The sequence below is a fragment of the Hydra vulgaris genome, chromosome 05, assembly GCF_038396675.1.
Source record: "Hydra vulgaris chromosome 05, alternate assembly HydraT2T_AEP".
NCBI classification, from domain to species: domain Eukaryota; kingdom Metazoa; phylum Cnidaria; class Hydrozoa; order Anthoathecata; family Hydridae; genus Hydra; species Hydra vulgaris.
Window position 1 is genome coordinate 16,587,057 of NC_088924.1, and position 25,444 is coordinate 16,612,500.

Genomic DNA, 25,444 nt, shown 5'->3' on the forward strand with positions numbered 1-25,444 from the left:
TGTTCGTTACGCAATACAAATGAAACTTTTACAATCTTATCTTACAACCAATTTAAATAAATTGCATATTTACATAAATTTTTTACATTTTGTACATAAAAGTTCTGAAGGACTCTTTTTCGGCTTTAATGGCTACCAAGAGTTCCGTGAAAAACATGCACAAGCGAGCACTATCATTAAGCATTACTATCAACAGATGGATAATAATAATGTATATTACGGACTTTCACATGTCGTCTTTATGTATATTACTATGTATATTACGGACTTTCACACGTTGGGTGTCGGCTAGAAGGAAGGGTAAGATCTATAGGACAGCAGTGAGACCTGCTATGTTGTATGGACTGGAGACAATGGCACTGACAAAGAGACAAGTGAGGGAGATGGAGGTGTCTGAGATAAAGATGTTAGGATTCTCATTTGGAGTGACGAAGAAGGATAGGATCAGAAATGAGTTTATTAGAGGATCAGCACATGTAGCATGTTTTGGAGATAAAGTTAGAGAGTCGAGATTGAGATGGTTTGGACATGTAGAGAGGAGACAGGAGAGCTATATTAGCAGGAAGATTTTGGGGATGGAACTTCCCGGTAAGAGAAGGAGAGGTAGAGGAGGTTTATGGATGCAGTGGTGGAGGATATGAGAGTGGCTGGTGTGTCAGTGGAGGACACTCATGACAGGGCAATTTTTTTTTTCCTTTTTTTTTCAGTTTTGAGATGATTCCACCGCAAGCTTAATAAGATTGCTCTGGGAGGGAAAAACTTCCGAAAATTAATAAACGTCCTCTCCCGTGAATTAAACACCTAAGAATAATAAAAGCAAGCTTTAAACAAAAAAAGTTTGATTTTATAATGTTTTGAAATTTTACTTAACGATCTTGATTTTGTTTGTACTTACGCAGAGGCAGAATGAGTCTTTAAAAAAAACAACTGTTTTGTACAAAAGAAGGATGGGAAGGGGTGGCAAAAATAATGGTTTAGTGCGGACTCACTTTATGTTACTCACTTATTATGTTCTCTACTATAATATAGTATACTTATAGTTTATATTATAACTATACACTACAATTTTTTTGTAGGGAATGGGGTTGGAATTTCCACTCTGTGTGTGACAACACACTAAAACAGAGAAACTAGATAGCAGATGAACTAATGCATTTCTAAAAAAATATATGTCATATATTTAACAAACATAAAAAATATTTTATACTTAATTTGAATTCATTAAATATTTAAATTAGATATTTAATAAACATTTAATTAAATTATAAATGGATTTGAAACAATTTTACTCTCACTTGAAACAATTTTAAATCTCATTTTTTAAACAAAATTTTTAAAATTAAAAAAAAAAAATTAAAAGCAAAACAAATAAAATAAATTTAAACTATTTTATACCCATTATTCAAAATTGGATATTCACTGTTCAAAAAACTTTTAAAACCGCCCAAATTTAATTTTATTCTTATTGTAGCGTTTGTGAACTATGAAAAGTATTTTAGCAAATTTTAATAACTATTCAAGAGCCACTTAAACATTAAACAGGACTCTAATGATATTTAAAAAGTTTTTCTAGAGTATGTCTTGTTGGATCTCAAATAATCAAAAATATAAACTTCATATTAAAAAAGGAAGAACTTAAAAGAAAAAAAAAACAATCTTTTAGAACTTTCTTCTTTTTTTTTTTTTTTTTTACAAGAGCAGTAAAAACTGTTGTTTTTTTTATTAATATTAGGGACCTGTTTAACATTTAAGGGCTTTGAAGGGGCTCTAGAATAGTTACTAAAATTTGGTTAAATTTTTTTTTACATTGTACTCAAACACTAAAACGGAAAAAAATTTCAATATGAGTGGTTTTAAAATTTTTTTGCATAGTAGACACCCCTTACTATTTATTGAGTGCTTTTTTTTGTCAAAAAACTAAAATCTATTAACTTTTTTAATTTTTTAATGTTGTATTAAAATTAACTTTAGAAATTTTACGTATCAATTTATTGATATGGGTGTGTAGAGGTTTAATGCTTTCAAAGTTAGAAATTTAACGAATTTTTTTCTTTTCTAAAATTGCAAATTATTTGCATTTTTATGTGGCCAGTCTGGTATAGCTGTGTTTACAAGGATACTGTCCATTAAACATTTTAATACATCTCACAAAATCTTGTTTTTATGGATAAGGAAGTACTTTTCAGATTTTGATTCAGATGAAAAGACACGAGAAAGCATTAGTTTTGTGTATATACAACTTGAAGTTGTGTTTTAATAAAATAGGCAAATAATTTAGATAAGTTTGATAATAGTTTTTTGGATTTTTTACTCCAACATTTTTTTTTCAAGTAACAAGTTTAGAGCTACATCATCAGGACAATTAGGACATAATTCATTTTCTGTAAACGTAAAGAAACCACATCGCATTTGATAAAGACTGGTTTCAAAAAAATGACAGTGCTCTTTTTTTCAAAGTGACGACCACGACGGACATTTTTAAAACTTTCAAATTTCTGTTTACCATATACAACTAACAATGCTGGTCTACTACCAGTTATTTAATTTTTTTATGTTTTGCCGTGAACCTGTGTTTTGCTTAAAAATTTTTATAATTTAATTGGTAATTTAATAGGATCGTTAGGGTAAATGTATTGAATTTTCATTTCTCTAATTTTACCTCTAAATGTTTTTGAATAATAATGTTTTCATCTCTGGCAGATATATAATTATTATTTATATTTGTTTTAGGAACAGTATTTTCTTCAGTAGATTTTGTAGAGATGAGTATTTTATTTCTTGAAGTACTTGTTGAATCATTACCTAAATTATTTTAAGAGTAATATAGATTTTTCATTCCATTGCATAATTAATATTATACTTTATTCTAGTTAACTTTTTATAATCAGGAGAAACAAGGTCAGCATTGTAAATTTGGTTTTTTTTGACATAATCATGATCTACCAAGGAACAGCTATTTTTGTAAAGCGATGGCTGAGGTGATCAAGGAACGATGGAAATTTTATACTTGACTTTAATAAAACTTTGTAACAATGTGACTGAAAAGGAATTTTTGTATCTTTTATTTTAGACTTTATATTGCTCTTTATTTTTAGAATTTCTCTTAAATATTGAATTTTCTGGATCTTCTACAACAACAGTTTCCTTGTAGAGTTTTTCATCTATTTTTTTACAAGTAAGACCTGCTGGATTCGGTGTTTAATTTGACGAAGCAGAATCATAAGAACCAAAGTTTCTTTACTTCAACAATGCCATTTTTGAAGTTGTTCAGTACATGAGAGCAATAATATTTTTTCCTTAATTTTATGAAAGTGTTTTAGAAATAACAATAATGCAAGAACATAGCTCACTCACACAAACTGAACATTCACAGTAGGATTTTCGTAGAACGTTGTTTTTAAATAACATTACAGCAGGACAAGTTTGTTCTCTGTTATATTTTTTTTATAAGTCCTCTTACAAACAACGTATTAGGTGAACTAAAATCCGTTAAAGCAATTTTTCTGCTTGCTATAATATAATATCCTTTTTATTGTTGACCTAAACTACCTTCACGTTTATTTAAAGCATAGGTGGGATGCTTGTTGGATTCAAAAAAGTTACGAATACAAAACGCCTTTTTGCGTTTTTAAATTAGAGAATAATACAGTTTAAATTTATTTATTCAGAAAAGTAACTCATGTAAAGTGCCACTTGTAGATGCGCCATCGTCAATTAACCGTTTTATAAAATCGTCTTTTCTTTATTCAAAGTCTTATTCATTATTTTTTAATAAAAAGAGATAGAGACTATACGATATTTTATTTTAACGGTTTCGTTCATTTATCCTCAATAAAGATGGCACCGAAATCTCATACGCTAAATCCAACCGGTATGAAAGTCTCTAATTAGAATAATCATACCAGTAATTAAAATTATTACGTCAAGAACAATTAGAATAAGTTGCTGAGGTCTTTTGTTTTATTTTTAAACAAAATTAATAAATTAAGTTCAAAATAGATTGACGTAATATTCTAATATCTAAATTTTATTGTTTTTTGTTTTGTTTTATTTTAAGATATTGATTTCACTGCACTTCATTAAGAAACAAGAAACCCTTAAAGGCAAGTATAATTATTTTTAAATAAACTTTTATTTCAAATATAAACTTTTTTACTGGACTGGGGGCCAGTAATAGAGAGTAATAATAAATATTAATGTGTTTTATTATTACTCGCCACATTAGCTCCGATAGCAATAACAATAATAACAATAATAGCAATAATAACAATAATAACAATAATAGCAACAATGATAATAGTAATAATAAAATCTCGATGAGATTTTAATATAATGTGGTACTTATTTTTGCTGCCGTTAATTACATTTTTTAAAAACTTTTTTTTTAGTTTTAAATAAGGCTTATTCATTTGAAACAAAATACGGAAACAATATTGAGGACAATTGTAGTTTGTACAAATTGGACAACACTGCTCCAACTTATGATTTTCCTATTTTTTTAAAAGTTGTCAAAGGTAAGAATTTAGTTTTTCAAAAAGTTTACAAAATTCGAAAAGTATACAAAGGTAAAAAAATTATGTTACAAACTTTCTCAATCTTTACATTACTTATTTAGCGTATTTTAACAATTTAGGGCTAAACGGAATTGAAAATACTGTATCATTTAAATCTCCCACAAATAACACATATTTTCGACACAGATATTATAAGATCTATTTGGAATACGAATCATCAGAACTATTTAAAAATGATGCATCATTTATATTGCAAGAACACAAGTTCTATGAAAATTTCACAGTAATTCAATCCTATAATTATCCAACATATTTCATCTTCAGTTGTGATCGCCGTTTATATATTGTTAGTGAAAATAATGCGGAAGACTATAAAAACCGTTTTAGCTTTAAAATATCAGGTAAGTGCGTATTTACTTGGATGTTTTTATTTAAAATATATTTTTAACTTTAAGAAATTATATCTTGTCTATACTAAAGTAGATAATAAACATGAAAATTTTTTGTCACAGATCATTATGAGTGCTTAACGTAAACTCTGAAATCTCCTTTCGAAAGATTAAAATAAAACAACTCAAAATATGTTCCTTTTTTTCACTAATATAAATTAACATTGTTGAAAACTAAACTTTAAATATTGATAACTTTGTTTTTGAGTTACTTCTCTGTTAATATCTTTTTTTACTCAGTTGCTATCTATAGTATACTTTGACTTATATATAGGCTGTCATGAGGTTCTACATTTAAGGTTCCTACGAGCAGAAAAGACGGCAATAACAAACTCAGATGTTTTCATTTCTTTTTTGTTATTTTTAGATAAAAAGGTTATAAAAGTGGAAAATATTTCTTTTTTTTATCCATTTGTTTCAGATGTTTTCATTTCTTTTTTGTTATTTTTAGATAATAAGGTTATAAAAGTGGAAAATATTTCTTTTTTTTATCCATTTGTTTCAGATGTTTTCATTTCTTTTTTGTTATTTTTAGATAATAAGGTTATAAAAGTGGAAAATATTTCTTTTTTTTATCCATTTGTTTCGTCATTAAATGTGGATATTTACATTTAATATGATATTGTTTTGATATTGAATGAATAAACAACATAACAGGAGTATATCTTTCTAAGCTTTAGGTTTCATGTTTTAATTTTTTTGACATTTCAAATTTGACAAAAGATTAGGAGCCATTTTCTGAGAAAACCAGGCAATGCTCAAAAGTGATATCTTTCAATCATTCTCAATTTTACATATTACGTTGTTTGTAATATTAAAAAGAAGCCTGTAAATTTTTTTTTTTAAATATTTCTAGTTCCTGAGTTATGGTCGGTCAAACTTTTGCCTTTTTAATACTTGGAAAGTCACTTTTGGGGTTTTACGATTTTTAAACTAAGATTAAAAGCAATGAGACCACTGCACCCTAAGTTTCTTTTCATATTATAGAAATATAGGTAGAACTTAAAAAAAAAATCAAAAAATCCGAGGACAACCCTTCCTTAGTCTAAAAATCATAAGCCGAAATCACACATTTTTGAATTTGGGGCCTACTTTAAATGCATTTATCTCGGAGCGTAAAAAGTGCCCGTGACTAATCTTATTCTTTTTTGAAAGAGTATCTCATTGTTATTTGAATGGTCTAAAGAAACTGAGAGAATATTGTTTACAAAAAAGCTTATGAGTCATCAAAGTGTCAAAAAATGTTTTAATTAGCGTTCAAATATCAGCCATTATGGGAAATGGGAAAGGTCCCAAGATTGAATTTAAAAATTTTCTATTACTCCTTATTACAATTTTTTTAATGCAAAAAAAAAACTTAGGGGGTAATATTACATTGTTGAAATAACTTTACGTCAAAATGATGCTAAATCTGTTGTTTTTTTTTTTCATTTATACGATTGTGGACTTGAAAAAATTTTCTTTCCAGTAAACATTTTTAACTTGATGTTTATTAAACATTTACTTCTGAATTATTCAGAACAGAGAATGAGCAATTTTATGCTAAATGTAATTAAAAAAAAAACACTTAGTTGCAAAAAGCATGTCAGAGCAAGAGGTTGTTGTTGAAAATGTTTGCAAAGTTAATGTCAAGTGTGGACCATATCCTCGTTTCAATGAAAAAAGGTTATCAAGATACAAGATCTGACTTTGGAAAAGTCTCTTATAAAAAACGGAGGGTGCATATCACTTTCTGATAACGACTATATATGTCCTTACCATAGATTTAACTTTGATAAGAATTTGTTTACAACCGTATTTCAACAACAACAAAATTTAATTACTAAACCTTTAAATAAATATTTCAAATTTTGATTTTTGTTAAAATTCAAGGTATTGGCTGGGTTCCTCCAAGAAGATGCTGTCATCCAATGCATGAACTAAGTGTTGGTAAAAAATCACCAGCTGTAAGAAGTGTTTCAATGAATATGTCAACAAATGTTTCAAAACATTACAACAAAAATGTTCCTGTAGGTTCCGTATTTTGTCACAATGACCTTAAGTCAGAGCGCATTCTTATTCAAACTAAAACAAGTACTGCCACTAACGAAGAGTTAGTTGAGGACACAACTGATTTTGATTTTGAGCCTAAAGAAATTTTACAAGGTACTACATCTACTGGTAACAACCTATCAGAAGCACTCCACATCAGCCCTTTTCAGTTTCAGATAAAGAATAAAATGATAGCTGAAAATTTGAAGGACCCGAGGTACAGCTTGCAAAGAGATTCGCTGAAGCTGTTACCCCAGATCAGAGTGAAGACTTTATCTCAATTGTTTTAAATATATCTTTGGAAACTTCAGACAATGATGCAGTACCTGATGATCTAAAAAAGTTTGTTAAAATTTATGAAGAAAGTGACTCTATGGGTAAACATATTGCTCTGTGTTTAATTGAACATGAAAAATTTACTAAGAAGTTACTTATGAAAGTTTTTGGGTGCTCCAAATACAAGATAGACCAGGCACGAAAAATGAAGAATGCTAACTTAGGTATAGCTATTCCTGTCGAAAAAGAAATTACGCAAAATCGACTAGAAAAATCTGAACATTTTCTCGATTTCATATTTAACAGCAACCTTCTTCAAGATGTTGCATATGGAGTCACAAAAATTAAATTTGACTCAAATGACGTATATAAAATATCTCGTGCAGTTTTGACAGCTAAAATGAGTCATACAATTGCATTTTATAATGAAGTTTGCAGAAGTGAGAACTACTCTCCATTATCAGAAAGCAGTTTGTGGCGAATACTTCATGTTGTTAAACCATCTCAAAGAAAATGTTTAGCGGGACTGGATGATATTACTGCTGCAGCTATGAATGGTTTCTCTATGTTGCAAGATTTATCTTTGAAGTACCAGAATAGAGAGCTGTGTAATTTATTTGAACGCAGCAAAACGATATTACAAAACTAATTTCCAGTTTAACTGCAGTGCGACCTACCCTAATTCTATCTCACACTGCCCAATATTTGCTTTGAGTAATTTAACCGACAAGCAATTGCAACAGATTTCAATAGCACCTAATGATAAGATTTGTTATGTGTGTGAAAGTTTAAAAAAATCTTTAGTTGAGATAAAAAGATTAGCATCAAATAATTCTGCCAATGAGGATACTTTTTATGATATTGAAATTGCTGAAAAAGATATCATTGATTTTAAAAAACATTTAATGTGTGATTGTCAACAGAAAAAAGCCAAAGTTTTTGCTTTTGAATGTCTTGAGGAAGAAACTGGATTTTGGTTGAAAGACTATTGCCAAAAAGTTCTACCATCCAAATTCAGGGAAGGTCAAAAAGAATATTTTGGAAAAAAGGGGATGTCACTGCATGTAGACATTTTCTTCACAAAGAAAAGCAACATTTTACATAAAAAAGTGTATTTTACAGCTCTTTATAGGTGTGAGCAAGGTTTATCGGAAACACTATCAATTGCCCAATTAGTTCTTCCGAAGTTTAAGCATGACCATTCTGGTGTTAATAAACTCTTTGCAAAATCTGACAATGCTTCATGGCAACTTTATAATGGTGCTCTTTTTATGTTGAGCAAAAATAACCAAATACAGCTTAAACGCTACGATTATAACGAACCTTTTCGTGGCTAGGATCAGTGCGACAGAGAAACTGCCGGAGCAAAGTCATTGATTTGTAGCTTTGTTGATGCTGGTAACAATTTAATGTGTGCAGAGGACATTTATACTGCTTTACATTACGGACATGGGCTGAAAAATTCTGCTGTTGGTGTTGGCACTATAAAGGGCAAAAGCAAGTTGAGTGGAACAAAAATAGCTAAAATAAGCTAGTATCATTCTTTTGAGTTCTTTCATAATTATATGACAATGTGGCGATACTATGCAGTTGGCGATGGAGTTAAACAAGAATATTCTAATGTTAATTTTGATCTGCAAATGTTTTTAACACGCCCATATAGTGATACTGACAAGAAAACAAGAGTTTTTGAAAGCATTATGAAGGAAAAGTTTCGCAAAGATAGATCACTAAATTTGTTTCACTTTTGCTCTGAGTAAATTTGTAGTAGATCATTTCATACATCAGAAGAACTTGAATAACACATAAAGTCGGGAAGACACATTACCAGCACTTTAAAATCAGGAATGGATAACGTGAGACAGAGTTTCATAATGAAGATGCAAGTTCAGTAAAACTTACATAGTTATAAACCAAACTCACAACAGGAGGTATTTGAAGAAGAATGTTCTGACATTAGCAAATATGTTAAAGGTTGGGCTTTACATACATGCAGTACCTTCCGGTATAGTATGAGACAAAAAGATATATTATATAAACTCTTTATGGAAGGTGAAGTATCTGGAAAAAAGTTTAGCCCGGAGCAGGTGCACCTTTTGATAAGAAAAGAGGTTCAAGTTTCAGAATACGCAAAACTCAGCAAATAAGATCACTATTTTCACGTTGGAGCAGGCTAAAAAAAGACAAAACATTAAATGAACCAATAGATGTTGGTAGTACTAATGCGGATAACGAAGAAGAAGAAGAGACAGCAGATCAAGGTAATAATTTTTATGTCTACTCTCATTAATATATATTTAAATATTATTTTGTAATTATGAATATTTGTACAAGTGTTTGTATATATATTTATATTTTTCTTTTTGTAGATCAAGAAGAATTAGCAAATGAAGAATTTGATAAGGAATTTATAAGCATTGCCATTGATTTATCTGGTGCATGGCATGAAAACGATTGAATTGTTGTTATTTATATGGGCAATTGGTATCCTGGGATTATAAATGAGGTACTTCATTTTTATTCAATTTAAAAAAAAAATGTTTTTCATTTAAGTAAAAACATTTTTTTTAAGCATTATTTGATCATATTGAATGTGTCACTAAGTTTAAACGAAGTTTTACTTTTGTCAAATGAGAATCAGATTTTTCAAACTATTTTTCAAATTAGAAAAATCATTACTCATATTAGGTTCTCAGTTATGGTTACATGATGAGGTGTATGAAGTATGCTTCTGAAATCGAGAAACTTTTTAAATGGCCAGCTTTTCCTGATGTTATAAACTACAAAGACAGTGAAATCATTTGTGGAATTCTACCACCTTTAGCTTATGGATGATCAATTTGAAAAAGCCCAAAAGACATTTCAAGCAACAATGCATTAAAATCAAAGATATAGGATATGTAAAACTGATTTATGACGCAAACAATGACATAATAAGATAAGGACATCATATAATATATTGATTAACTTTGCTGCTACATTCGGGTTTTTTTTTAAATATATAAAAAATTTAACTTTTTGTGGTGGAGTTATTTTAACAATGAAATATTACCCCCTAAGTTTTTTTTTCGCATTAAAAAAATTGTAATATGGAGTAATATAAAATCTGTATTTTCAATCTTGGGACCTTTCTCATTTCCCGTAATGGCTGATATTTGAGCGCTAATTAAAACATTTTTTGACACTTTGATGACTCATAAGTTTTTTTGTAAACAATATCCTCTCAGTTTCTTTAAACCATTCAAATAACAATGAGATACTCTTTCAAAAAAGAGTAAGATAAGTCGCGGGCACTTATTACGCTCCGAGATAAATGCATTTAAAGTAGACCCCAAATTTAAAAATGTGTAATTTCAGCTTATGATTTTTAGACAAAGAAATGGGTTGTCCTCAAGTTTTTTGATTTTTTTTTTTAAAGTTTTACCTATACTTCTATAATATGAAAAGAAACTTAGGGTGCAGTGGTCTCATTGCTTTTAATCTTAGTTTAAAAATCGTAAAACCCCAAAAGTGACTTTCCAAGTATTAAAAGGGCAAAAGTTTGACCGACCATAACTCAGGAACTAGAAATATTTAACAAAAAAAAATTTACAGGCTTCTTTTTTACCCTATTAGCATTACTGTATATAAAATTGAGCACGATTAAAGGATATCACTTTTGAGCCGACAATACTTTTGCCTGATTTTATCAGAAAATGGCTCTTAAATATCAAGCATTTTTCAAGGTGATTATTAGCCATTACAAGAAAAAATTTATTTTCCAAATATTGTATTACCCTTAGCTGTTAACGTCAAGCTTGATTAAAAATCTTTTAGCTCTTGGAAATTTTAAGTTTGATAAAAAGTTTTCCAACGAATAGAGTAGAGTATATATAAGCTCGACTTAAAGTTTATATATACTTAGTTAACTTAGTTAACATCTTTGAAATAATGTAGTTTTAAAAAACATAAAATGGTTTAGAGATTCAAGGAGTATTGAAGTCAATATCAAAAAAGTTTAATTTTTTCTGATACTGTGTTGGAATTAAAACGCCGCTTAAGAACTAAGGACAACACTTCAGCTTTTTTTCAAATTGCCTCCTCTCAACATGTCAAATAAAAGTAAAACAATATTTATAAATGATTAAATCATTTTTTTAAGGTAAGTTATAATTTATAAGCTTAAAAAAGTATAGTTACTAGGTCACCATAAAATTTGTAAATGTTGTTATTTAAGTTGAAAAAAGTTTTCAATGCAATAGTAAAGCCTGATATATACATATAAACCTATTTTATATATATATATATATACATATATATATATATATATATATATATATATATATATATATATATATATATATATATATATATATATATATATATATATATATATATATATATATATATATATATATATATATATATATATATATATATATATATATATATATATATATATATATATATATATATATATATATATTATAAGCATTAAAACATCATATAAGGTATCATACAATTTATTTCTTTTTTCACGTGATATTTCGGCCTATATAGTGAGAGTCATTATCAAAGTAATAAAATGGTTTTATTAGTTTGATAATGGATCTCACTTTATGAGCAAAAGTATCACGTAAAAAAGTAAATAAATACTATAATATCGTATATGATGTTTTAATGCTTATAATATATATATATATATATATATATATATATATATATATATATATATATATATATATATATATATAAAAATATATATATATATATATATATATATATATATATATATATATATATATATATATATATATATAAATATATATATACATCATACTTGCACTCTCAAAAACTCTTTGCTTCTATTAGCTTGACAAAATCTAGATTGCCAGCGAGTTTAAAAAGGAATGCCACAAGGAAGTCAATTAAACCCATTTTTATTTTAAAAGTTTGTATCACCCCGTACATTGTATCATAGCTAAACATGGGACAAATTGTCATCAATATGCCGATGACTCCCAAATATATACCCGGAAAATATAACATTAACCAAATCATTAAATGTGCTAATGCAGTCACAATATGGTTTCCGGAAAACAGACTTTTGCTTAACCCAAGCAAAACAGAAGCTATTTTTTTTGGATCTTGGAAGCAAACTTGAAAGTTTTAAAATGATTCCAAAATTATATTCTCTGGAACAACACTAACTATAGAAAATTCGGTAAGAACCCTAGGCGTCAACCTAGATTCACATAACCGATTCCCCATCGTATTTTAAAAGCACGCACGACTCCATCTTTACCTTTAATTTCACTTTCAATTCGTTCAATATTGAGAAGTGTCTTGTTTTTCACATTACCCTTGATAAGCCCTAAGTTTCCAATCCCTGGCAGTTTTACATTGCTTTTCTTCTCCCTGACCTGTTGCCGTTCTTCTATCACATGCACGTATTTACTTATCCATCTTTTTCTTAAATGTTCTGTACAACTTTTTGCAAACTGAATTCATTTTATTTCACAATCCTCTTTTTTTATTAAATCGATATCTTCTTTAAGCAATATCGAAGGTTTTCCTCTCACCAATACATTTGGTGTTGGTAGATAATTATCAAACTAGTCAACTTGGTAACAAAGTGGTCTGTTTTTCATAGAGCACTCCACATCCAGCAACACCTCCTCTAATTTATTGAAACTTTGCATTAATCTTTCAAACAACCCACCCTACCAGAAGCTCATGATAAATTAAACCTTCATTTTATGACTTGCTTTGCAAGACTATCGTTCCTAGTAAGCGTACGTAACCAATTTCTTGTTGCTTTGAAGATTTTTGCATTATCACTAATTATTATTTGAGGTGGTCCTTTCCTTGCAACAAACCTTTTTAAAACCCTCTGAAATTGTTCTGCCGATAGATCTATATTTGTTTTTTTCTGTAAATAAATATAGCCAGATTGAAAAAATTGAAAATATATGGTGTTAAGGGTGGGTTTAAACACTCGCAAAACGGCACCGATTACATCGCATTTAACCACTGATCTATCGAATTTATGTATGTCATTAAAAAAAGAAATCATTTAATAAACACTTATACCGATTGCAATTAATCAACATTTTTCAAGTGAGTTCTTTAAATAAGCGCAGCTTTACTTTATTGGAATAAAGTTTCGCTTATTTATAAACAATATTTAGAAACAATTTTGATAAACAATTTATATAAACATATTTATAAACAATTTATATAAACACATATTTGATATGCAAGTGTGAAAATTTTACTTAAATAATATTTTATACAGGATCGTATGTAATATAAGAAAACTTTTCTAATAAATTAGTATTTATTAGAAAAGTAGTCTAAAAAAATAATCAAGAAAAGTAGTCTAAAAAGTCAAATCAAAAAAAATAATCAAAGAAAAGTAGTCTAAAAAGTTTTGATCAAAAAAGACTAGTCTTTTTTGTTCAAGCTGTTTTGTTTTGAATTTTTGTATTAATGTTAATTTATAATACTTAAAGAAAATTGACAAGATTAAAAAACACCTAACACATTGTCTGATCAAGTGAAAAATTGAAACTTCGATTTTAAATTTGCCTCTTTCTTTTAATAATTTCTGATTGCTAAAGTTACGCCATCTTTTTCCTGGCACGGTTGTTTAGGTATTAGAAAAAGGCAGAAATTTGTTGTTTAAAATGTTCTGGTCAAATGTACCGTTCCCTTTATAGAAAAAAAACGCAATGCATTTTGGTCTTTGTATTCACCGAAAATAAACAAATAAGTGTTAAAGTTTTTTTAAATAAACACTCGAATAATTTTAGTTTAAAAAGACTTTTCTAAATGATTTCTTTTTTCAAAATGATGAACTGTGAAACATCTTGTGATGAACTAATAAATCATTCTGTTGAAGAAAATTTTACTGTCGAGTCAACAACAAAATACCGCGGTGACATAACTTGCTGTGTTCCATTATGCAACAATAATTCGCTCAAAAACAAAAACTACTCATTTTACATTATCCCAAAGGTAAGTAATTTGAGAAAAAAAAGGATATCTTTTATTAGTCGGAAAAACTTTGTTCCTCTTATTTCTAATCGGGTTTATTCAGTCAATTTAAACGAGGATCTTTACTGCCAAAACAAGTTAAAGACAAAATAAAAAAGCCAAGATTCACAGTAAATAGTTCTATTGGATATAAAAGAAAAGGAAGAATATAAAAGAAAAGGAAACTTATATGAACAATTGTCCATCTTTACCGCCAAAACAAGTTAAAGACAAACTAAAAAAGCCAAGAATCATAGTAAATAGTTCTGTTGGATATAAAGGAAAAATAAACGAAATTGAAAACAAAAAAAATGATAATCTTTCATTTAATTCCGGAAAGTTCTAGAACATTTAATGACGTTAGAGATTTAATAACTTTAATAGTTTTTACCAATAATAATTGTAAATATGTTTTTGCGGTGATTTATGACGGTGTTTTGAAGGATATTTTAGGAAAAGCATAGAGTATATATATAAAGGAAAAATTTATAAATAGCAGAGTTTTAGTTAGGAGAAAAGATTATCGTTTATTGATTTAATTTATCTGTTTATTGATTTGTTGATTACGAGAAAAAACTACAAGCTAACCGGGCATGGAACCAAGTATGAGATTATTTGATATGTTTGAAACGTATGATGGCACTTCGGATGCTGCTGTTTGAATTCAACGAACGAAAGTGATTGCTGAAATTCAGAACTTAAAGCTTGAACTACTTTTTCCGATTCTTCTCAGAGAAGCTGCTTATGCAGTGTACGATGCTTTAACCGCGGAAGATAAAAAAGATGTTGTGGAAGTCGAGCGTGTGTTATTAGCGGCGTTTTCTGTAGATGCCTATACTGCATATGAACTGTTTACAAAACGAAAATTATGTGACGGAGAAAAAGCCGACGTGTTTTTGGCTGATTTAAGACGATTAGCCTATCTTGCTAAATTATCAGAGGAGTCTGTGCGTTTGGCGTTTGTTGTGGGTTTGCCAGAAGTTTTATCATCAAGATTTCGAGCCGTAATGGACCCGATTGATATAATGTTACCCAGAGTAAGAGCTGCTTTGAACTGTGCAAATGTGATTGACAGTGACGCTGTTAACGCTGTATCTAGACGCCATGCTACAAAAACCGCATTAGTGTGTTACAACTGCAAAGGTTTGAATCACATTGCAAAGAATTGTTTGCTTGCGAAGAACTTGTCACCGAAGACTGTTAGATGTTGCAGGAGCGAGGAATCTGCGCTACTTCGCTCCTGAACAACGGTGGAATGAGCGCATTATCTGTTATTCGTTTAAAAGTTAACGGTATGGTTGCGACAGCTTTAGTGGACACAGGATGTTCGAAGACGATTTTGAATAAAAAATTCCTGCCCAAAAGTCAATGTAGGTACTCAAACTCTCAAAAGGTAGTAACGTTTGAAGGAAAAGTTCATCAGTGCACTGGGTCAACGGTCGTGATTCTTGAGGTTGATGGCATTAAAGCACGTGATGAAGTTATTTTAGTGGACTTCCAACCGTTTGGAGTTGATATGATGCTCGGAATGAGTTCCATCAAATTACTAGGAGGAGTATCCATTTCTCCTTTGGGAAAAGCGAAGTTCGGATTGAGTTACTGTGGAGCATCGGCTTTGAACAAGGACAAAGTTAAGAAAATCGAAATAAAAAAGAAAGATCACGAAGCAGTTTTTAATGGTGTTGAATGGAGAGTCAAATGGAGAGATGGAGAGATGGAGAAAGCCCCGACCGATTGCGCAATAAAGTGGCACAGTACGGAATTCCAAAACACGCTAGAGCAGACTATGAAAACGAACTACAGGATTGGATTGATCGGAAGTTGCTGTTAGAGTATGACGAAAATGAACTGGGGCCGCCCAAAGGGCAGATTCTTTAATGGCTGTCATTCAGAGAAACAAAGACTACAAAATCCGACCTGTTCTGGACTGGAGAGAAGCTAACGATTTCATTGAGACATACACGAGAGATGCAGATGTGTGTGTCGAAAAGCTTAGAGAATGGAGAAGAATGGGTAACAAACCAGCAATTATTGATTTACGCAAAGCTTATCTTCAACTAAAAACTGATAAATCTCTTTGGCCCTTCCAAACAGTGGTGTTTCGAAATAAAAGGTATTGTTTGACACGACTTGGTTTCGGATTGAACGTTGCGCCAATGATCATGAAATCCGTTGTGAGTGCCGTCATTGATCAAGACGAATTAGTGAAGAGTGGAACGTCCGCTTATGTTGACGACATTTTCGTAGACGAAAGTGTGGTGAGTCTTGATTATATCAAGAGGCATTTTTTAAAATATGGTTTAGAAAGTAAAGAAGGTGAGCAGATTGGTAATGATGGAGTTCGTGTGTTAGGATTGTGTGTGCGCAAGGTTGGTAACAAACTGATGTGGTCCAGAGGGAATCGAGTTGATGCTATCTCGCAAAAGTTAACCAGGAGAGTTGTGTTTTCAATCTGTGGACAGTTGGTAGGACATTTACCCGTGTGTGGTTGGCTGCGAATGATTTGTAGTCTCTTGAAGAGGAAAGCTGTCAGTCTGACGAAGGGTTGGGACGATGAAATTTGTGATGAGAACGTTAAGTGGGTGCTTAAAGAAATATTTGCTGAGGTGGAACGTTGCGAGCCTGCTTGTGGTGATTGGGCTGTGTGTGGTGATGAGGGAAAAGTGTGGGTTGATGCCAGTTCTTTAGCGGTGGGTGCTCTTATTCAAGTTGGGGAAACTACTGTGGAGGATGCAACATGGCTGCGAAAAGAAACGTCTGATATTCATATAAACATGGCAGAATTAGACGCTGTGATACGTGGAATGAATAATGCTCTGATGTGGAAGCTGAAGAAAGTGACTATTTTTACCGATTCCGTGACAGTATTCCACTGGGTTTCTGACGCCCTTACAAGAAAATCAAGGTTGAGATCAAAAGCGACGGGTGAAATGCTGATTCGAAGAAGTCTGAGCGTGTTGCAACAGCTAATTGAAGAATACAATGTTAGCGTTGAGGTAAAACTCATTCCTTCTAAAGATAATTTGGCTGACGCATTAACAAGAGTTCGCAGCAGATGGCTCAACAAACTGACTGTGCCAGAGTGTCGGAATAGTTGTATGGGAATCGTAGCTACGAAGGCTGAATCTATTTCCGATATACACCAAAGAACTGGACATTTCGGAGTTAATCGAACGTTAAACTTTGTTCGTAAAGCAATTCCGACTGCTACTGAAAACGATGTTCGAAATGTGATAAAAAGTTGCGAACCATGTCAGTCAATAGATCCAGCGCCAATACGGTGGGAAAAAGGGAAATTGGATGTTGAAGGAAACTGGGAGAGATTGGCCATGGACATCACGCATTATGGCACTGACAAGTTTTTGAGTCTAATTGATTGCGGACCTTCAAAATACGCGTTGTGGCGACAATTATCAAGCTCATACGGAAGTCTTGCCATGCCATTTAAAACTAAAGAGATAAGGAGTTTCCTTGATAGTTGGGGAGTACAAATTAGATTTAGAGCCGCTTATTATCCTAAAGGAAATGGAATTGTAGAAAGAAACCACCGTACGATCAAGAGAATAGCAGAACGATTAAAAATGTCGATACCGGAAGCACTATATTGGTACAATGTCTCAGCCGACAAAAATGGTGCAAGTCCGATGGACAAAATATACAGTTATACCATTGGCGTGAAAGGATTGGGAAAAGAGAATCTTCCTGCGCAAAATGTCACGAACAAGAGGTTTCGAATCGGCGATAAAGTCTGGCTGAAACCACCAAATGCGAGGTGCTATACAAAGTGGCAACCAGCTACGATAACTCGGAATGCGTCGAAACAAATCGTAAAAGTGAACGGCATTCCGCGTCATGTGAAACACGTTAGACCTCGAAATGATACTCAGTCCTGCATTATCCCTGATGTAGATATAGAGATGATTACTGAAACTGGTCTAGAGAACGCTAAAAATCAAGGAGAGCAAATTAAAGATGAGACGAACGAGGAAAATGTCGAAGCTGAAGATAGACCCCAAGAAATCGACATGCTTTTGCGACGGAGTGGTCGGGAACGGCGCATGCCTTCGAAATACTTTGATTGCTAATTGGATGATCCGTAAGGATCAAGGAGGAGTGTAATTCCGGAAAGTTCTAGAACTCTTAATGACGTTAAAGATTTAATAGCTTTAATAGTTTTTACCAATAATAATTGTAAATATGTTTTTGCGGTGATTTATGATGGTGTTTTGAAGGATATTTTAGGAAAAGCATAAAGTATATATATTGAGGAAAAATTTGTAAATAGGAGAGTTTTAGTTAGGAGAAAAGATTATCGTTTATTGATTTAATGTATCTGTTTATTGATTTGTTAATTACGAGAAAAAACTACATTTCATTTAAAGAAACTGAGCCTGAAAAGTTAAAAAATGAAATTATTATCCTAAAGGACAAATTAAACATAATAAAAACTAAAAAGAAAGAAATTAAAAATATTATTATAAACCAAATTCACACTATCAATCAATTAAAATTTACAGTGGACAGATTTAAACATAATCAAGCACACTTTAAATTTTATTCTGGATTTGAATCATACAATCTATTTAATGTTCTACTAAAATATTTAGAACCTGCTGCAAGCAAACTTATACATTGGGGGTCAAATACAAACATTGAAAAAACAACAGATTTTAATTACAATAAAAAGGGAAGTGAGCGTCTGATGAGTTCAGAGTCTGAATTATTTTTAGTTTTAACAAGATTTCGACTTGGCCTTTTGGTTGAAGACATGGCCTTGCGCTTTGAGACATCCTTAAGTCATGTTAGAAGAATCATAGTGACTTGGACAGATTTTTTGCATTCTCAAATGCGTATGCTACCAATTTGGGCAACAAAACTACCTTTAAAAGAAACAATGCCAAAATGTTTTAAGGAAAAATACAAATCAACAAGGGTAATTTTAGACTGCACTGAACTATTTATTGAAAATTATAAACATAAAATTACAGGAAAAGGATTAATCAGAATAGCACCAAATGGAGCCATAACTTTTGTTTCTGATTTATACTGTGGTCGTTTTTTGGACAAACAAATGACTAAAGATTGTGACATAAACAACCTGCTTGAACCAGGAGACAGTGTAATGGCAGATAGAGGTTTTGATATTGCTGATGATTTACCAGAAAACGTTTCATTAAATATACCTCCATTTCTCAATGGAAAAGCTCAGCTCAGTCAAGTAGATGAGAATGAAACTAGAAATATTGCTTGTTCGTATTCATGTAGAAAGAGCAATACAGCGAATAATCAACTCATATCATATTTTACGAACACCATTTAAGTTGTCTATGGCGTCAGAAATTAATAAAACTTGGATAGTTTGTTGTTATTTAACAAACTTTTTGCCACAATTTGTTTCAGATAAATAAAATATTTGTGAAAAATTTAAATTTTTTTATCTAAACTGCAAATACATTTTCTTGCATAAACTCAAAGTAAAATTTAGTTAAATTGGGTAAAGTAGTTTTTTCCCATTGTTCTTTAAGAAATTTAATACTCTCAATAAAAATATCTTTTTCAGTATAAACTATAAAATCTTACTCTTTGAGCTCTAATAATGCCATAACACCTTAACATTGGTATAAATAAATAAACATGATTTTGTTTAAGCATTGTTTTGCCATTAATAACAACAAGAAAAAATGTTTTATCTAGGCAAGTTTCAGCTATAGTTAAATCTTTCTTTGAAAAAGAACATTTGATTTGAATAGGTCTTATTTTTTCATTTACCGATACAATTCCATCAGGGCTTGTACCGAGCCTAGGCCATTTGGGGTTAATGATAAATCCGCATCTCGTTACTGATACATTTTTTATATTTTCATATTTTTTATTGCTGTGTTTTCATTTATTTTACCCCAATTACAAGCTTTGTTGCAAAAGTTATTTTTATTGATTTTCAAAATTCTATTCAAAATAGATGTAGGAAAAATGCTTTTTTGTCTATTAATAACAAAACCAAATTTGGAAGACGTCAAGCGTTTTTTTCTTTCTTCAAGCCATAAACTTGTAGATTGTGATAAAATAGCTTTCTCCAAAGTCTTTATTCTCTCTTTTGATAGAACTAAATATTTTGAAATGAACATTAATTGAGCTTCATCTAATTTAAATGAATCACTGAATTCTACTTCAAATCCATTAATTATGGTATCAACATGATGAAATATAATATCAAAATTTAAATCGAGTTCTTTTACTTTTTGCTGATATTCAAATATTCGTGTTTCATAATAAGACATGGAATGTAAACTATTTCCTTTTAAAAGATTTGCAAATGCTATTCCTTCTCCCAGATTATACAAGCTATCAGACAATTTTTTAATTTTCTCATCGCTTTGATTATGTGCAAAAATTGGTGTTGCACAAAAGTTTCTATTTCCTGATACAAAAAGTCGCTTTTGTGAGTTGTTTAAATCCTTTTTTAAATCACTCTTTTCAAGGAAACGCTAGAAAGCTTAATTGTCTCTGAATTTTTTCCTTCAGCAGGAACATGCTATTGCTGTAACACTTCAGTGCATGTTTTAACGAATGGTACAGAGTTTAAACTTAATTGCTCTTATTCATTTAATTGAAATAATACTGCAGCAACATGCTTGCAACATCCTCCCATACCGGCTTTTCAAATACATGTAGCATAAAAAACGTCTTCTTCTTTTTGACAAAGATGTACATAAACAAGATACTGATTTTTTTTCATTGAAGCTGAAACGTTAGCTCAAGCAAGAAAATAATTTATTTCAATGTTGACATTTGGTTTAACAACTAAAGTTTTAACGAAGCTCTTTTTAAACAGCTGATACCCAGAGATTTATGCTTTAAAGCACCTCTAGCTCCGAAAATAGTCGAACAATCGTCGAAAATTAAGCATTTATGTATTTTATCTTGGCTTATATTAGGTAGTAGGGAAAGAAATCTTGACCAAGAGCTTATTTGCTCCTGTACATCTTCTTCAACATCTATTTGATTAAATTGACAAGTGCAATCTTCTTCAACATCTATTTGATTAAATTGACAAATACAAACTCTTTTCCGTGAAAATATGTATTTGTAAGAGTTTTATATCTTTTTGTGCAATTGAATGCACCATAATTAAAACAAGTAAAATTAAAAACGAATTTTTAAAACCCAATGCTTTTATATGTTATTAAAGCACAAATTTTCCAATCAATTTTTTTCTGATATTACTATTTTATTTTATTAACATTCGGCTGTATGCGTGTGTAAAAGAAACAAAAGAAATTCAGGAAGAGGTGGGTCTTGAACCACAGACGTTCCGTTTACGAAGTCAACGGCTTATCCAAATAAACTAAACTATTTATATGCATGTATGCATGTATATATATATATATATATATATATATATATATATATATATATATATATATATATATATATATATATATATATATATATATATATATATATATATATATATACCCAGCAAGCATTTCAACGTGGATTCAACGTTGATAACGCGTTGATTTATTGACGTTGATTTTAGCGTTGAAATGGAAACAAAATATCGACGTTGAAATATCAACATTGATTCAACGTCAATAAATTAACGTTGTACTGACGTTGATTTACAAACGTTGATTTGGTAACAAGAAATCGACGTTGAAATATCTATATTGATTCAACGTCAATAAATTAACATTGAACTGATGTTGATTTATAAACGTTGATTTAAGCGTTGATTTGGAAACAAGAAATTGACGTTCTAATATCTACATCGCTTCAACGTCAAAAAAGCAACGTTGAAACATAACACTTTAAAAAATATACTAAAATGTATTTGTTAAAATTTTTTACAAAGGAGATAATTTATTTTTCTCTTTCGAAACTACTTCCGCTTTCATTTGACTCAACGTCAGCGTCTACTACGAGTTCATCTTGATTTTTTTCTTTATCACTTTCGTGAACTTCATCGTCTATTTCGGGGTTGTCAGATTTCCGTTTACCTCTATTCAAACGATAAGGTGCATACTTTAGGCAAGAGGCTTTAAATAATCTAGTTTCTTTGTCTGTTGCCTTAGCCTCACAGCGCTTCATCGATTCTAAAAAATAAATGCAAAAACATTCAAATTTGGTCAAGTGAATAAAATTGTATAGAAAGAAGGAAAGAATATCTTCAATTTACATTATTCATAAGAATACATGAAGTTTACAATTTTAATGTAAACTAATATATTTTAATTTTTGAGTTTTTATATCTATTTTTTGTGAATTCAACTAAATTTATTTATTTTCAACAGGCAGCCATTAAAAAGAAATATATAAAAATATATAGATCAACATCTTTTCCAATTTTCAACACTTAAAATTATAGCTATCAATTATTGCTTCGTAAACATTTAACCCTTCCATAGGTAATTTCATGAAAAATAACTTACAAACTTTTTGAAAACTCTTTTGTCAGCTCCAAGTTTTCTATCAAACTCATATAAAGCGTCTATATCATCAAATTGTATTAATCATCATCATCGTTTATATCATCAAATTGTATTAATATATCTCCTTCATCATCTTGCATTCTGGTTCCATTGTTTCTAACTTTTTAGATATTTCGCTTATTTGTAAAGTTATTTGGGCCAACCTCCATAATACTATATGTCGAAATCCTGAGTTTGAAAACAGAAAGTACTTTATAAATATAACTATCATATATATATATATATATATATATATATATATATATATATATATATATATATATATATATATATATATATATATATATATATATATATATATATATATATATATATATATATATATATATATATATATATATTACATAGTTTTTTTATAAAATAATTATTTTTGAAATTTTTATAAAATTTTGCTTCTTTTGAGACCCAACATGACATACTTTTGAAAAACTTTTTTTTTATAATATTAGGAACCTGTTTAATGAATAAGGGCCTTGTGGCACCCGAAAAAATATTTTTTCTTCAAAAATTTTTAAAATCCAGTATTATTTTATTATATAAAACACATTTAGGGGTTGTCAGCTGACATTTTTAAAATAAGTTGTTTTTAGCACCACCCTAATATATATATATATATATATATATATATATATATATATATATATATATATATATATATATACATATATTATAGTATATATTACATATATATATGTATACATAATATATACTATATTATATGTATACATAATATATACTATATTATATGTATATATATATATATATATATATATATATATATATATATATATATATATATATATATATATATATATATATATATATATATATATATATATATAGATATATATATATAGATATATATATATATACATACATATAATATATACAATATTAAATGATATACTTGAATGAATATGTTGCATACAAAACAACAGCAAGTTGAAGGACAGCTGAAACTCACAAATGATTTGGCAAAGAAACCTACCATTATCTTTTATTATTAAATATTCACTGTATATGACAAAATGTCAGCCATGCTATACATACAGTCTACCTGCTAACTGTTTTAGAAAACAAATAATTCTACTCCACTTCAGATACTCCTGGTAACATTACAGTCACATGACATATTTACAGTTAATCTTATAACTTATACAAAATACAAAATTCCATATAATCTTAGATTACGAGTTGTAATATATATATACAGACTATTAGTTTATTAACTACATATACAAGTTATTGTTACTATATTGGTGTAATCCTATTTAAATTTTCTAGATTATCAAGTTTAATAGTTATTTTTAAAACACATGTTATTGGACTTCTAGTATTCACGTCTAGCTTACATTACACCAGTTTTAATGACTTTCAACCAATTTTATACTCACAACTCATACCATCAAGACATTCTATTACAGTAGACACACACAAGAACACTCATTGACTGTCTACATTACATACACATCTATAAGACTCAAAACAGTTCACAACTCTTTGTATGCAAGTTGTACTGAGCCACACTAAGTGTCCTCTGGTCCCAGTGTCAATTCAGAAGTCTGTGGCAATCGCCCTGACAGGATACTCTGAGAATAGTCCTTTTGGGATAATGGGATACTTAATGGGATACCTTAACAAGATACCCTGGTGTAGACCCAGAGTGGAACTTCTTTTGGGATGCCGGTCTCAGGCGAAAACTATATCGATAATGTATGTTTACCACCCTAATAATACAGACCAAACAAATAATTCTGCTCCATCACTGATACTGTCTACACATCGCACTTATGCTGGACACTAACGACAATTTAATAGAACAACAGTAAATAACTCTTACGTATCTCGACTATTATTGTTATTGTTTGTTTTCACAACATTTTACTTATTACTTTTTTAGTATTTTTCTACTTTGAGGCTCTTTGTTTTCCACAGGACATCTGTCCTTTTGTACTTTTATCTCACTCTGCTAAACTCTTTTTAACTTATTATTCATTCCTAAGATGTTCACTGCTCGGTGCAGCTTCACTAAAATGCATTGCATATACAACATAATAATGTTTGCCAGGAGTTTTGATTCCATTTTGTAATAAAATTGATAATTCGTTTACAAAATCAAACATAAAGCTCTCTTCAGAGGAGGGTTTGCTATTGCCACAGGAAATAGCTACAGCAAATGGTTGAAAATGAGCAAAGTATGGACCATAAAGCGACTGAAGTACTTTTAAGTAATGGTATCCCATCAACATTCACAACTAATTCAATTTTCTTCAGATCTGGAAATTTACTTGAATGTTTTAAAAAATTAGTTTCCAAATGATAATAAATGTAATTGCCAACACACTTATTCTGCAGAGGAATGTTACATGGAGTTTTTAATAATGTCTTTACGTCTTTTGGAAGCTTCGCATGGCCATTGTTTCTCAAAATAAAAAGAAGTTGATTCAATTCAGAATGCAAAGTTTGGTTCATAACAACCCATTCTGCTAATTTTTCACGTAAATTTCCATTTATTGTTTTGTCTATGTCATCTATAATGTCTGATTCTGATTCTTGTGTCTTGAATCATAGAAACATATATATCTATACGTTTCCATGATTCAAGACACAAGAATCAAAACTACCCAAGTCAAGAATGGAATCTGAGTTAAAATCTGTTTCTTCG

At 30.0% G+C, this 25,444-nt stretch overlaps 3 protein-coding genes across 3 annotated transcripts in view; all 3 read left to right on the plus strand.

Moving 5' to 3' along the window:
• LOC136080633 (location of vulva defective 1-like) overlaps positions 1 to 25,444 on the plus strand; it is a 205,367-nt gene that overhangs the window by 14,075 nt on the left and 165,848 nt on the right. The window contains exons 2-4 of the mRNA XM_065797535.1: positions 4,058 to 4,103; positions 4,389 to 4,514; positions 4,634 to 4,915. The gene's annotated coding sequence lies outside the window, so the exon portion shown is untranslated. The remainder of the gene's footprint in view (positions 1 to 4,057; positions 4,104 to 4,388; positions 4,515 to 4,633; positions 4,916 to 25,444) is intronic.
• LOC136080211 (uncharacterized) lies at positions 16,165 to 18,372 on the plus strand. The gene has a single exon (XM_065796825.1). It carries the CDS (start codon positions 16,165 to 16,167, stop codon positions 18,370 to 18,372), a length of 2,208 nt encoding a protein of 735 aa, XP_065652897.1.
• Positions 18,615 to 19,607, plus strand: LOC136080212 (uncharacterized). The gene has a single exon (XM_065796826.1). The coding sequence runs from the start codon at positions 18,615 to 18,617 to the stop codon at positions 19,605 to 19,607; it is 993 nt and encodes a 330-aa protein (XP_065652898.1).